The sequence below is a fragment of the Leucopleurus acutus genome (assembly GCF_964270905.1).
Source record: "Leucopleurus acutus genome assembly, chromosome: 8".
NCBI lineage: Eukaryota > Metazoa > Chordata > Mammalia > Artiodactyla > Delphinidae > Leucopleurus > Leucopleurus acutus.
In genome coordinates, this window is record NC_139151.1 from 105154849 (window position 1) to 105169654 (window position 14806).

The window sequence follows — 14806 nt, forward strand, 5'->3', positions numbered from 1 at the left end:
TGCCACGGGGCCTCGCAGGAAGTGGGTCAAGGGGCACCCAGCCGCCAGGTGTGCTGCCCTTATCTCCGAGAACCAGGCCCTGCGGGTTTGTGCCCTGACTCAGCAGAAGTGGCCCCAGGAGTCTGAGGCCCCAGGGGTGTGGAGACGTCGGGAGGAAGCTGCCCTCCTGACAGCTGGGCTCACCTGCAGGAACCAGAGCAGCCCCGCCGGCACTGTACAGCAATTTACATCTTTATTTAAAAAGTATTAAAAATTTTTTTTTTGGCCATACTGCATGGCATGTGGGATGTTAGTTCCCCAACGACGGATCGAACCTGTGTCCCCTGCAGTGGAAGCACCGAGTCTCAGCCACTGGACCGCCAGCGAATTCCCAACTTACATCTTTAATGTTTGTAGAGCTCTGTCTGACTGTGGTCCTGCAGGACACCAAGGACTCCATCTTTTCCGTAAAGCTGCTGGACCAGCAGCCTCACCCGACGCCACTGGGCAGGCTCCACTGACCCTCCTCCCCCACTAGCCCGCATGCCCCCACGCCTGCGGCCCCGAGCACAGCCTGGGACCCACCCTGCAGACGAAGGAGCCCCTTCAGCCCTCCCCTGGTCAGCAGTAGCGTGGAATTAGGGGTTGTGACAGAGACATTCGTGCATGCACCTGCATCCCTGCCGCGGGCCAGGTGTGGTCCTGGATGCTGCGTGTACATTAGTGAACAAAACACATACGTTCCCCCCTCCTGGAGCTAGTGGTCCAGTGGGGGAGGGAGGCAGAGGAGAAACCCGGGACAGTAAAATACACGTGCGCTGACACCAGGTAGAAGACGGGGAGCAGGGGCAGTGACCTGGGGGGGAACCTGCTGAGATGGGACAGCTCCACAGCCCTATCTGAGCTAGCGATACGTTTCAGTAGCAGCCAGGCTCCCTGGTTAATGACGGAGGTGACAGTCTGATCAAAGCCCTGTGCCTGGCCCGGGGCTGGCCTGCATCCCATCGTCCCCTTTCACGCTCCCCTACGTGCTCCACCCTCACTATCTGTCTGGACCTGCTAGGTTTTGGGGTGACAGCGGACTCGGGTCTCGGGCCACACCTGGCCCTGAGAGGGTTAGCCCTGCAGTCTGGCGGAGTGAACTGGGCGGAGGATGGAGGGGCAGGCTGAGCTCGGGAGCCGGGAGAGGCCAAGGTGGTGCCCGCTGGGCAGGGGTCTGGATTAATGGGGTGGGGGGGGCAGGGAGGCAAGCAGGTGCTTGGAGGCCAGGGTGAAGGCCCCACTGCAGACGGAGCAGCAAAGTAGTCCTGTGAAAAAGGGAACAGAGACACCGGCCTGGGAGGACCCAGCAGGCAGCGAGGTGACAGGCGGTGAGGGTGGTGTGGCTGGAGCCCCCTGCCAAGCCCAGGTGACCTGCAGCTGCAGCGTCCAGGCACCGGCCAAGAACAGCTGGAACGGAACAGTCACCAACGACAGCCACGGGAATCCAATTTTTGCCTTTTTTTTTTCAGTCAACTGATGTTACTCATGAACCTAGTGGGTTTTTTCCCTGTTTAACAAGTTGTGGTGAAATATACGTAACATACAATTTACCAACTTAACCACTTTTAACTGACAATCCATCGGCATTAATGACATTGACAAGGCTGTGCAACCATCACACTATCCACTTCCGGACCTTTTTTATGACCTCAAACAGAAACCCGGTGCCCAGGAAGTGAGAATTCAAGTCAGGATTCTGCTTCCCCTCCCCCAGCGCCTGATGACCTCTCACCTACTTTGTCTCTATGCATCCGCCTAGCCTGGGTATTTCACATGAGTAGAATCATACCATATTTGTCCTTTCTGTGTCTGGCTTCTCTCACTCAGCACACTGTCCTCAAGGCCATCTGTGCTGTGGCAAGTGTCAGAATGCCGCCAGTCCTCTCTGTTTTTGGCTGTGGCGGCTTGCAGGATCCTAGTTCCCCAATCGGATGGAACCTGTGCCCCCTGCAGTGGAAGCGTGGAGTCCTGACCATTCCTTTCTTATTGCTGAATAAACACGTCCATTGTACGTGCAGACCACATTTGTTTATCCATCAGGATGGACACGAGCTATTTCTGCCTCCTGGCTATTGTGAACGTTGCCTAGTCCAGTTTTTAAAAGGAGTAATCTTTCACCAGTTCGACACCGATGTCAATGCTTTATGGGCACGTCACCAGTTCCCCAGAGCACAGTGGCTCTGGCCCTTTCTAGGATCACAAATGCTGACTTAGGCTGAGCAGTTGCTGTCGCCCAGAATCCTCACGGCGGTCCAGCGGGGGGTACTAGTATCGCCCCCATTTGAGGGATGAGGAAGTTGAGGCCCAGGGACCAGATAACGTGCCCAAGGACTCCTTGGAGGGTGGGTGTGGGGTTCACACCAGGTCAGTCTGGGTCCAGAGCCACCCGCCCCCTCCCCAACTACGTAAGCTGGGTTGCCTGACTACAGCAGACGACTTCAGAACCTGTTCTGTATTTCAAGCATACGGATGTGCATAAGATGAAGGATGTGGAAGGTGATTCCCACCTTACCTGCACAGGTTAAAAGGACCACAGGAGTGGGCCCTAGGCCGGCCGAGAAGACCCGGAGAGAGCCAGGCCCCGGGATCCGGAGCCGTGGCTCTCAGAGCAGTCCGCACGAGCTACAGCGTGTGGAAAGTTATCACAGATCCTGACGCGGCGGTGTCAGAGGGAGAGCACCCATGCTCTGAGGTGGGCCCACCACCCCTGCCGCCCACCCCAGGGGCACTGCAGCCAGTAACTGGCGGCCGGAATGCAGAATCTCCGCATCCAGTAGGACTGCTGCCCCCTGCTGTACATGGAGGGCACTGCAGGAGGGGGAGCGTCCCCACAGCCTGGCCAGCCAGCGTCCCCCAGCATCCCTGAGGGAGACTGGGTACCTGAAAGGGAGCAGGGAGGAGTGGGGTAGCCCTCCTGGTGCAGTGCCGCCTGCCTTGCTCACTCCCCCGTCATGGGACTCTGGAAGAAAGTATTAACTACAATTTGATAAAGGGTTTTATTGTGTCCCTTGAAAGCCCTAACTTTTCTCTTGGAGGAAGCCTGGCCTCTGTCAAGGACACAGAACCAGACACCTGGGCCGCCTGGGAGCCCCCCGCTCCCTACACTTGACCCCCACCTCCACGTCCTTCCATTTGCCCTCCAGCCCTGGCCAATCTGGTTCGGGATCCCTCCCTTGTCACAGGGGTCAGCTGCCGGCCTGACCCGCCCCAGACAGCAGCCCCCAACCCTTCTGGGACAGGAGGCTGCCTTCAGGATCAGGTTCAAAACTGCTCCAGCCCCTCTGCTCTGTCACTTCACATCCAGTTCCCAGCACGTGCTGCACTGCCCCAGCTCTGCAGCCCCAGCGCCACGCCCCGGCCTTGGACAGAGTGCACCCCCTTCCCTGCTGGACCCAGCAGAGCAGAAAGACAAGGGCAGGGACTCTGTACCCAGATGCCTGGTTTGCATCTCAGCTTCTTGGAAAAGCAAATCACTAGAAACAGGTAGTTGGATTACCCAAGGGATAGGAATTTGCTCATATCTTTGTACATCTTGCCCAGGAGTGGAATCCAGATCGTGTCTCTCCTGGCGTCAGCTCCTGGGCCCCGGCTGTGTCCCCCACGTCGCGCACCTGCGGTGCCCGGTGGAGGGCAGCCAGTAATATCAGTCTGTGTCTTACACGAGCATCCAGGCTCCAGTCCTGGGAGGGCCACGCCTGTAATTCTTCCCGAATTCCTGGTTTCTCCAGCCAAGGGAGACTATTCCTTACTGAGGATAAGCTCCCAGTCAGGGTGCTCAGCCTCCAGCAATCCACGACAGGACTGAGCCTGTTACGGCAGAGCCGCTGACCCCAGAACACAGAGACCCGGACTCCTCGGAAAGTGGGTTTATCTTTATATTTCTAGAAACATTAACTGGATGATCAGCACAGACGTGGAGCAATCCTGATGGTGTTTATCCGGAGGACGGTCTGAGGGCTCACGATAACTGCAAGACAGAGCAGGGCCCGGCATGAACACAGGTCCGGATGCCGTCAACCAGCTACCGCGAGACCCAGCCGCCGCCCGCTCTTTCCTCGAGGGTCTGCCTTGCACCAGCACCGCCCTGTAGCCGGGCTGAACTGGCCACCCAGTGATGTCCCACAGGCTGTGGTTTTTGGTCATCACTGACCGCCTGCCTCACCACTCGCTCCGTGAGCCCCGTCAGACCCCACAGGGGCTGCAACACCCCGGGGCCTGGAGGCCAGGGGCGCCCTTGCTGCGGGCCCCCAGCCTGGCCTCCCCCACGTGCCCAGAGACCCCTGCCCTGCATGGGTGGGGGCACCCCTTCTGGCTACGCTGAGGCTACTGGAGGTGGCGGAGGGTACAGGAGAGGCTCCCCACTGACCCAGCTCTAGTAAAGCTGCAGCTACCGTCTCTGGTACGTTTCACCGTTTGTAACCGAGGACTGTGAGAGACATGCATCGTCCCTCGTTACCTGCAGGGGATGGGTTCCAGGACCCCCGAGGACACCAGCGTCCAAGGATGCTCAAGCCGCTTAATAAGACGGTCTAGTGTCTGCGTGTGACCTACACACACCCTCCCGTACACTCTAAGCCATCTCTAGGTCACATGTGAGGCCTAAAGCACTGTCAACGCCATATGAACAGGTGTAAATACAACGTGTAATATAGATCCTACGTAAGGACTTGGCGAAGCAAATTCAAGTTTTGCTTTTTGGAACTCTCTGGAATTTTTTTTTCTTGCAAATTTTGTTTTTGGCCCTGTGGCACGTGGGCTCTTAGTTGTGGCATGTGGGATCTTAGTTCCCTGGCCAGGGATCAAACCTGCATTGGAAGCACAGTCAACCACTGGACCGCCAGGGAAGTCCCTCCTGCAAATGTTCCATCTGTGGCTGGTTGACTCTGCGAGTATGGCAGACGGGGATATAGGGGCCAACTGTGCACCTCCTGAGACGAGATGCTGCAGCCTGTGGGTCCCGCCCCAAGGGGCTGTGACCTCCAGTGGAGGCCCCTGCAAGGACAGTTCTGTTCCTGCTTGTGGGTTTACTGGGAAATGGCAGGGGGCTCCGGATGGGAACAAAAGGTCGTGTGGGGTCAGGGAGATGGGGGAGACACAGCCCAGGCCGTGGAAAGCGGGCAGCAACGGCTAGGTGAGGGCCGAGGGTGATCCCTCCGTGAACCCTCGTCCCGGCCCTGCTCCGTGAGGCCGGGCAGGGAGAGCGGGGTCTCCTGCCCCCACTCAGGGCACAGGCTCACCTCCTGTCCCTATGCTGAGCTGCCAACTCCCACAAGTCACCACAAGGCCGCTGGATGCGGTGGCCTCTCCACTCCCGCTCACCAGGCCCTGCCTGCGCCCCTGGGGGAGGCCCCTGCTGTGAAGTCCCCCCCTCAGGTGCCAGCCCTTCCCGCCACCGCTTCCTCCCTTCCCGGCTGAGGTTCTGTCCACCCCACGCGCTGCACCTGCCAGAACCCGCGGCAAGTCCACACAGGGGCGCTGCTTCTTCACCTCTCCGACCTCTGACCTCACCCCTTCCCGCCTCCATCCCCTCCCCCCTCCCAGCAGACCCACCTTGGTGATGCCCATTGTTACTGGCCCTTTAAATCAGGGGCACCACATGCGCCTGGACGCCCCTTCGGCCGGGGGACAGGACAGAGGGGCCTCCTGTCCCTGGTCTCTCAGCCCCTGTGCTCGAGCCCACACTGCCCACTGCATCCCACCAGCATCTGGATGCCCTGGCCCTCCAGGGGCCACCCTGCCTGCCGCCTCCCCAGGGAAACCTCTCCTGACCTTCTCTCCCAGGACTGCCTTCCTTCGGGCTCCAGACGGGCCTCCCTCCTCCCCCAAAGCCTGTTTCCCTCCTTCAAACAAGCCAGCCCCACCTCCGCCTCCCGGCCCAGTCAACCTCACACCCTTCCAGCCACCACCTCTTCTCTTTAACCACCTTCTGAGGATGCTGTCCCCACCTGCCTTTGCTTCACGGAACAAACATGAACGAACGCCCGAAGCATTACGGTAAGGTGAAGTCTGACGAGCCGCCCACAGGAATCCCTCTGCATTTGTGACTCCTTCCTTCCCCGCCCCTCCAGAGGCAGCCACACCCGTGATTCTGCGCAAACCATTCTTCCTTTAAAAATGTGCCATTGTTATGTGTGTGCGTAATGCGTGTGGGCGCGAGCGTGTGCCCACCAGCACGAGGCTGAGCTCTGCCCATCTCCGGGCTTCATGACTCGGCCTCACCCTCACATAGTCTAAGATCGTCCCTGCCGTGTGGAGGTGGGCCATCCACTGCACTGGACAACATTCCACTTAGGGAATCTCTGTTGCTCGTCCATTCCCCGTGGTGGACACGTGACCTGCTTCTGGGTTGTCCGCAGGAACCCAGCTGTCCCCGTGGTGGACACGTGACCTGCTTCTGGGTTGCCCGGCAGGAACCCAGCTGCCAGGGCCGTGCCCCAGAGTGGTTAACGACTGCTACCCGCCCCTCCCCGGCAGAGCCAGGACGCGGGCAGAGCTCTCACTGGTCTCTGGGCTGCTGCACCCACAAAAGCGCCTGGCAGAGGGCAGGGCCCTGTCCAACCTGGCCCAGCACAGGACGTGGGGCAACACCCAGAGGATGGGAACGCAGCAGCCACGCTCTCTCCAACTTACTTCTTTTCCTTTTGTAGTTTTTCCTTTTCTTGAATCTCATATTGATTTTTGGCCATGATTCTGTCTTTTCAATGACTGTGGCTTCTACCTGAACAAGATCCTTTCTGGAAGAGAGGAAAACGAACAGTAATGTACCTTCCTGATTATTTTTCAGTTTTACTAGTGCTTTACGTGAGAACATCTAAATAAAGTTTAACTTCCTTTTCTGCCGGTTATCAACGTCATACGCCCTCCCTGCAGGCACTGTGAAAACTACCAAAAAGCACAACAAAGAACAGTGTCGTCCCACAGCAAATCTTAAAAGGGCCAAACTGCAGTGAATGAGTAACAGGTCAACGATTTGTCCTGGATGCTCTGTACGTGGGACACTACACACCCACGGTGAGAAGCGTAAGCGTGTTGAGCTTGGTGGTTGCAGCGGGTGTGACGGGAGCCCCTCTGCCCAGCCTCCCCGCCGGCATCTGAGAGCACGTTACCCGAGGAGGGGTCTGCCGAGCAGCGTGAAGTCGTCGGCCCCAACCAGCAGGACCTGGAATCAAATAGGCGTGTTACCAGCAAATAACACAAAGCCCCTAGAACAGGCAGTCGCCCGAGCACACTGGAAAGGAAGCAAGGTGTCGGTTCCCCGAAACCAAATAGGCCACCGAACACAAGCGGAGGGCAGAGGCACTTGGCTAAACACGCAGGACACACCACGCGACAGTTCAGGAGGGTCGGAAGACGACCAGCGCCCTGCGAGGTGCCTCTAAACCGTGCTCGCCGTTCAGCACAGCGGCAGCTGTCACGCCTAACGTCAGGGCAGTGTTTGAGGCGAAACGGAACATTTTCTCTTCATACATCCGGGCCTGAGAACTCTTTACATCCCTAACTGGGATTTTCACTGTACCTGTGATCAGATATTTTCCTCTAAGAATACACTAAGGAGACGTGAGACAAACCCTTCTCTGTCTGACGTGAGACAGACACACGCGTCCCCTTAGAGAAACGTGCTGATCGGCTCCCTGTAAGGAGGGGCCCTACCGAGTCGGGCCGCCCTCGGGGAGCAGCTCTGCCCACACCCCCCTGACCCCACCATGCCCACTGGCCAGCCTGCCACGTCCCCAGAGCTGACTCAGAGTCTCACCTTCTCCAGCCGGATCCTCTCTCCACACGCAACGTCTAACTTGTTTTCAATTAAGATCAGGTCTTCAGAGGTCACCTTCCACTGGTGGCTGGCAAAGTGCACCACTGCGAAGAGCCTGCCGTACCGGCCCCGGGCGATCAGCTCGTTCACCTTCTCCACGACCTCTGTGGGGAGAAGGGCGGTCAGGGTCACAGCTACACCCTCACCCGGGTGCCCGCTGCCCCGCTGCAGGCCAGGGTGAGCCGCTGCTCCCAGGAGCTGGCACTGGGGTGCGCGGGGCACACGGGGCTCTTATAGACGATCGTGCCCCGACGGCACAGAAGCCCCCATCCCCCTGCCATCCTCCCACCTGAGCGCTCGGCGCGCCTGGCTGGGTTTCTCTGACCCTGCGGTGGAGAAACCCTCACCTGGTTTCATTCCCAGTCGTTATTAACGAGCCAGCGGCCTGGCAAAGTGAGAGGAGAGGGCTTCTTGCAAACAAGGAAAACATAGAATTATACCCTCATGGCGCTGGATGCTACCTGCTCGCGTCCGCCCACACCCAGTCCCCGCTCCCACGGTCACCGCCTCGTCTTAGGCCCGGCCCTTCTCTCCTGCCCCGACCCTCCTGGCTTCGCCTGGGGCTGGGCGCAGGGCACAGTGTCTGCCCTGGAAACCGAGTCAAGCCCTCGGCTGCACCTGGCCAAGAGGGCGGAACCTCGCCTGCAGCTGTACTTTTCGGGCACAGCATCCGAAATAGTATTTAACAACTGCAAGATTCCACGCGTTACTATGGACCTCCAGCTTTTGGAAACTGAGGATCTCGCACTCATCCCGGTGCTGGGCGTGGTGGCCACACTGCCCTCCTGGCGACACGCATCCTGTGTGACATGCCTCCCGACACCCTGATGGCCTCTTGAACACCTGGGCTGGGGCCGGCTCCCACCGAGGACCAGGCACGTCGTTCTTCTTCCCTGAACTCCCGTTTCTACCAACAGCGGGGAGACAGAGCTGGGCCCTGGCCCTCGCGCCACCCGCACTACCTGCCTGCGGCTCGGCTGGTGCCTTGCTGCCCTAGGAGGACTGGCTCAGCGAATGAGGGTTTTGAGCTCTGGTGTTGAGCGAACCTGAGCTTTCACGCTGCGCCGTGTCTCGGGCACCTGGAAACGTGCAGTCCTTGTTCTGTGGCCAGGAGGCCCCCTGTGGTGGAAGCAGGGGCGCCACCCCCTAGCTTCTGCCTCTCTTACCTGCGTGGTGTCTGGCCTCCTCGACGGGGTCTGGCACAACAACTTCTGGCCAAGGTGGTGAACTCAGTGACGTTTTAGGAACGTATCTGTAAAAATATTTTACAGACGTGGGTCACACACACGTGAAAAGACGGTTCAAGATGTGTGAGAAATGACTGCGCTCAGCACACTAGGAAGGGCAAGGATCCGGCACGTCTCTGATGCTTGTGTGGCTGGCGGGACAGCTGCCCCCGCAGTTGTAGGAGAGCAAAACCTGCTCGCCCCAAAATGTCTCTTAGGCGTGATTACTTCAAGCCGAAAACAATCAAGGCCCAAAAGACGCAGGAAGAAGCCTTGGCAGGAGGCAGGCAGGCCTGGGTCTGCACGCAGCTTCCTGAAAGACTCGAGATGGAGGGCCTGTCCTGGGACACAGCATCACCAGAGATGGCTGCGAGGAACACAGGGGCCCAGAGATCTGAGGCCGCTCCTGTCCCACTGTCTCTGCAGGCCCAGCCAACATTTATTCACCAAACATCTGCTTTTCCACCTCCACGTGAATTGCCTTCGTCCCCTTAGAAGTCTCAAAGCCGCACCCTCAACATCGTCTTGTCTTTAGCTGAAGGTGCTACTTAAGGTGAGAGCTTCTGCCATTTGCGCGAGTGGTCATTTCTCCTGGGCCTCTCCTGTGTGTACAGGTTATTAAACTTTGGTTTGATTTTTCTCCTGTTAACCTGTCTCATGTCAATTTAACTCTTAGACCAGCCAGAAGATCCCAGAAAACTGGGGACCCTGCCGCTTCCAGCTCACTGTTCGCTCACCGTGAAGTGAGCGAACGCCCTCCCTGCCGGAGTCAGCTGGCCCCCAAATGAAGCTGTGCACTCCCGTCACGCATCGTGTCTGAGCAGCCCCGGGCGGCCCGGCAGCAGCCAGCCGAGGACCGAGGGACAAACCTGGAACGGGACTGGGGGCAGCAGTGGCCACTCACGGCGGTCACAGGAGAAGTCAGCCGAGTTCATGAAAGCACCCCTTAGGGTTTCTGCCTCCACCCTCACCAAGGGTGCCCACTGCTCCTTTAGGGAAACACCAGGCCCTGCGTCCCCCCTGCTGAGAATCTCCGCTGCAGGAGCGCAGGCGGCTGCACTGAGAGCTTACTACGTGCCAGGCGCTCTTCTCTTTTTTTTTTCTAATTTTTGTACTGAAGTCTAGTTGATTTACAATGTTAATTTCTGCTGTACAGCATAGTGATACAGTTATACACATACATTCTTTTCTGCCATGGTTTATCTCAGGAGACTGAATATAGCTCCCTATGCTCGCCAGGAAGACCCTGTCGTTTATCCATTCCATGTATGATACTTTGTATCTGTCAATCACAAATTCCCAATCCATCCCTTCCCCATGGCAACCACAAGTCCTTCTAAGCTCTTTTTTGTTAAAAAATTTATTTTATTTTTGGCTGCATTGGGCCTTCGTTGCTGCACGCAGGCTTTCTCTAGTTGCGGCGAGCAGGGGCTGCTCTTTGTTGCGGTGTGCAGGCTTCTCATCGCGGTGGCTTCTCTTGTTGCGGAGCACGGGCTCTAGGCACGTGGGCTTCAGTAGTTGTGGCTCGCGGGCTCTAGAGCGCAGGCTCAGCAGTTGTGGTGCACGGGCTTAGCTGCTCCGCGGCATGTGGGATCTTCCCGGACCAGGGATTGAACCCGTGTCCCCTGCATTGGCAGGTGGATTCTTAACCACTGTGCCAGCAGGGAAGCTCCCTTCTAAGCTCTTTAAGTGCAGAAATTCACTCGACTCTCATGAAAACCCACTGAGATGGAGACTAATACTGCTTCCATTTTGCCGAAGAGGAACGAAGCTCAGAGTGCGTGGCCCTGCTCAGGGACCCGGGCTGGCAGGGCGGGGCAGGGACGGGACCCTGTGTGTTCCTACCTGAGTACGATTTTGTCAAACTTACCTTCTGTAGTTTATATTAATTTTATGTGTTTTCTTTAACACTGAACATGCTCTTTCAAATTATGTAAGGTCCTCCTGGAGATTCTGACACAACCATCCCGTGATTCGACCTTCCCAGTTGGAAATAAATCCCCAATTAGGAGTTAAAAGCTTTTGCCTAGAAAGACACAGCTGTGCAAGGCCCAGAACACCTTTGCCTTTGGGTGCTTGAGGTTCTGTCTGTATTTCTATATGTCAAGGGTCTGAGAAAAATACTGTCAAAAAGTTAAAAGAAAACTAAATATTCTTGAAAACCCAAATGTTTGAAGTTCTGACTTTAGAAAGGAAAGGAAGAGAGTCACCAAAACCCACATTTTGATATTACCCTTGTGGAAATGAAGCGCTCTGCGAACTGAACCTTCGAGAAGCAGACCACAGGGAAGCTGAGGGAATAAAGAAACACGCGTAGTTACTAACACGAAACGCAAACCGCCCTTTACGACGCTCAGTGTGCAAGTGCCGCTACTGTGACTGGCACGCGACTTAAACCACCACATCACGACACGTCTACAGAAAAACCTAGGCCAACAAAACTAAAAGAACATCACTTACAGTCACTGGCTATTACCATAAGCGTCAGGATGTGTTTGTCACACCACTGAAAAGGGCCTAAAACCAAATCACCTACCTGCTAACCCACTCCTTGACCACAAGCGCCCACTAAGTTCAGGCCCTGTTCGGTACCCCAGTGTGGGAGCGGCCTCCAGGACACCCCGACGAGCCCACCTCCTGGTGTTCTCACCCCTGTGTTGTCTCCTGACAGGGCGCTGGTTTCTGTGACCAACAGCATGTGGCAGAAGTGACAGGACAGCACTTCCGAGAGTAAGTTATACAAGGGCAGCTGCTGTCCTGGGTGTCCTCTCTCATCTCTGCTGCAGGGCTGCTGTGCTGTGAGCAGTCCCTGGAGGGGCCTCCTGCCAGCAGCCCAGGGCGGGAGCTGGAAAGCAGATTCTGCAGCCCCAGCTGACAGCCTGACTTGAATCTAATGAGAGACTGGGAGCCAGAAGCACCCGCTAAGCTGCTGCTGGATCCTGACCGTCAGCGATGGATAATACACGTTAGGTATCTTAAGCTGCTGGATGTGGGGGTAACCTGGGACATAGCAGTAGATAACTAATGCACCGACAAAGGTACCCACAGCCTACTGAGAAGGACTCAGAAATAAAATGTCTGGTAAGTGCAAAAAGCAGAGGACAGGTTTCTCAATAACTACTGTTGGTTTTATTTTTTCAATTGAGCTCTAATTTACAAACCATAAAATTCACTCTTTTAAAGCTCACTCATTAGCGGTTGTTCCCAATTCTTGGTCTCCTGGGCTGGTTTCTCTTCCCCTCTGCCATCTTGGTGCGCTTGTGGTTTAGACATTGGATCTTACCTCTTCTTTACCTATAGCCGTTCCTCTGGTGATTGTATGAATTTAAATGTCACCTATACACTGGTGACTCCCAAGTTTACACCTGCAGCCTGTCGGACACGACAAACACCTGTCTCTTTGTCATCGTCACCTGCATGTCTAACAGGCGTCTCAGAACCTAACAAAGGCTCCTGATCTGCCCTTCATGCCTGCTTCTCCCGCACCCCTCCCCATCTCACGTAATGGCGACTCCATCTTTCTAGTTGCCCAGGCCCCAAATCTCAGTCATTTATGACCCTTCTCTCTCACACCCCTCAGCTAACCTATCAGCAAGTCCCCTTGCCTCTCTTTGAGAGATCCAGGCTCTGACCACTTCAATCACCCAAGCCTGCATTATTACTAACACCCTGCTCTCGCCCTAGCCTCCCTTCTCTGCACAGCAGCTAGAGGGATCCTGTTAAAACTGAGGTCAGATTGTGTCACTACTTTGCGAAACTCTACAAGAGCACCCCATTTCACTCAGAGAAAAAGCCGAAGTTCTTACAGCGGCCACAGGGCAGTGGGCATTGCGGTTCCATCTGTCTCTCTGAGCCCATGCCTCACGAGCTTCCCCTCGCTCACTGCACACCTGCCATTCTGGCCTCCTGGCTATTCCGGGAAGATGCCAAGTGCAAGGGCCTATGCCTGACCGCTCTTGCCCTGGACGCTCCCCGACCCCACGTGGCCCCCAGGCTAATTCCCTATTTCCTTTGGGTCTCCACTCCAATACCGTCTCAGTAGAGAGGCCTTCCCCACCCATCCTATTTAAAATTGAACCCTTTCTTCCCAACTCGTGCTTTATTTTTCTCCATGAGTCTTAACAGCTTTGAACATACTATGTAATTTGCTTCTTCTTAAAAATCTGCCTGTCTCTCTGCACAACCCTTCCCCCTGCGTCAGAATACTAGCTCCATAAAAGCAGGGATTATTGTTTTATGTTTATAACTGATGTATTCGCTATCCTGGACCAGTGTTTGACTTGTAATAGGTGCTCGATAAATGGTGAATATACGAATAAATGAATGACATCTACTCTGCTAAGCCATCAAACGAGGCCCCTGTGGAATACTCCACGACTGGGAACTTGTGATCGGCCTCTCTCGAGAGCCATCCCATCGCTGAAAGCTCACAAAGTTCCTGCACCTGATCTGCTTCCCTTGCCTGTGGTCTTAGCTTAGCAGTGACCCTCCTGGGAACAAACGGTGCCCCAGGGTCATCCTTTAGATCCCTAAGGATCGTGCCAGTGTCCACCCTGTTTCCTTCACTCACTCTTTAAGGTCCTGCCTGTTTACCATTTTGGTCTCCTCTCTTTACTCAGTTCACTTCATCTGTGCTTCTCTCTGGAAACATTGGGTCTGGAATTGAACACAGCATTCTAGAGGTGGTTTTATATTGGTAGAATGCAGTAAGTCCCACTGCTTTTGTAAAAACTTCCCTGCCTGCTTAAACCCAAGTTTTATTATGGAAAATGACAAGCATACAAAAGTAAAGAGAACAGCGAGTGCTCCTGTATCTCTCCCCAGACTCAACAGTTATCAACTCTTGGCCAAGCTTGATTCATTCACAGTGCCTCTGGCCCAACTCTGTGATTAAAGCAACTGTCAGTGTATTTCTATGAAGGATAAAGATTCTTTACAAAAACACAACCACAACATCATTATCACACCTAAAAAAGGGAACAATTATTATCAATTCAGACCCAATTCTAAAACATACATAAACATTCCCTCACACAGATACACACTCCAACCGTTTCAGACAGAAGTTTATAGTGTTTCTGACAAACATCGTCTTTTTGAGCCTCGTGACAACCCAGTGCCTAAAATACAGCTGTCGCTTTTGCTGGATTGGCTACCATTAGGCAAGGACATTCATCACCATTTTCCAGATGAGGACGGTGAGGCTCAGAGAGTGGCTCGCAGCCTGCGGGTGATGGTTAAAGCACAGGCCTTGGAGCCGGACCGAGCTGTCTGATTCAGTCCTCTCCCACTTCCCTGCTGTGTGACCGTAAGCAAGTTACCTAACCACTCTGAGCCTCAGTTTGTTCCCCCGGTTAAATACAGCCTATATGGAAGTTGGGGAGCTTTCATAAGTATTTAAGCTACTAACTAAAGGAACCAGGATCTGAACCTAGGTTTCCCCAACTCTAAAGTCCGCGTTGTAATCACCGCATCAAAAAAAGCGATTAACATCGGTCGGACACAGACACACATGTGGCGGGACGGCAGGGCACCCCACTTCCTCCCTTCACCCCGCGGCCAAGGTCTCACCCTCTCCGGGCCCCGACGCTCTCAGGACACTGCGGCTGCAGGCAGACACCAGCCGTCCGAAAGTGACCGGCAGGGCCGAGGCCGCCACAGCCGCCGCCATCTTCCCGCAGCCTAGACCGACACCGGAAGCGGAAGAGGCGCGAACCTGGTGCGTCGACGCACCGGGCCCGGCCGG

The 14806-nt window shown here is 55.6% G+C and overlaps 1 protein-coding gene across 1 annotated transcript; it reads right to left on the reverse strand.

Moving 5' to 3' along the window:
- Positions 1-3872: 3872 nt before the first annotated feature.
- Positions 3873-14764, reverse strand: MRPL21 (mitochondrial ribosomal protein L21). The gene is made up of 7 exons (XM_082844778.1): positions 14632-14764; positions 11294-11351; positions 9001-9086; positions 7775-7938; positions 7128-7180; positions 6652-6755; positions 3873-3988 (listed from the first exon to the last, which is right to left on the reverse strand). Exons 1-7 carry the CDS (start codon positions 14729-14731, stop codon positions 3924-3926), a joined length of 630 nt encoding a protein of 209 aa, XP_082700904.1. The 5' UTR covers positions 14732-14764; the 3' UTR covers positions 3873-3923.
- Between the last annotated feature and the right edge of the window lie 42 nt (positions 14765-14806).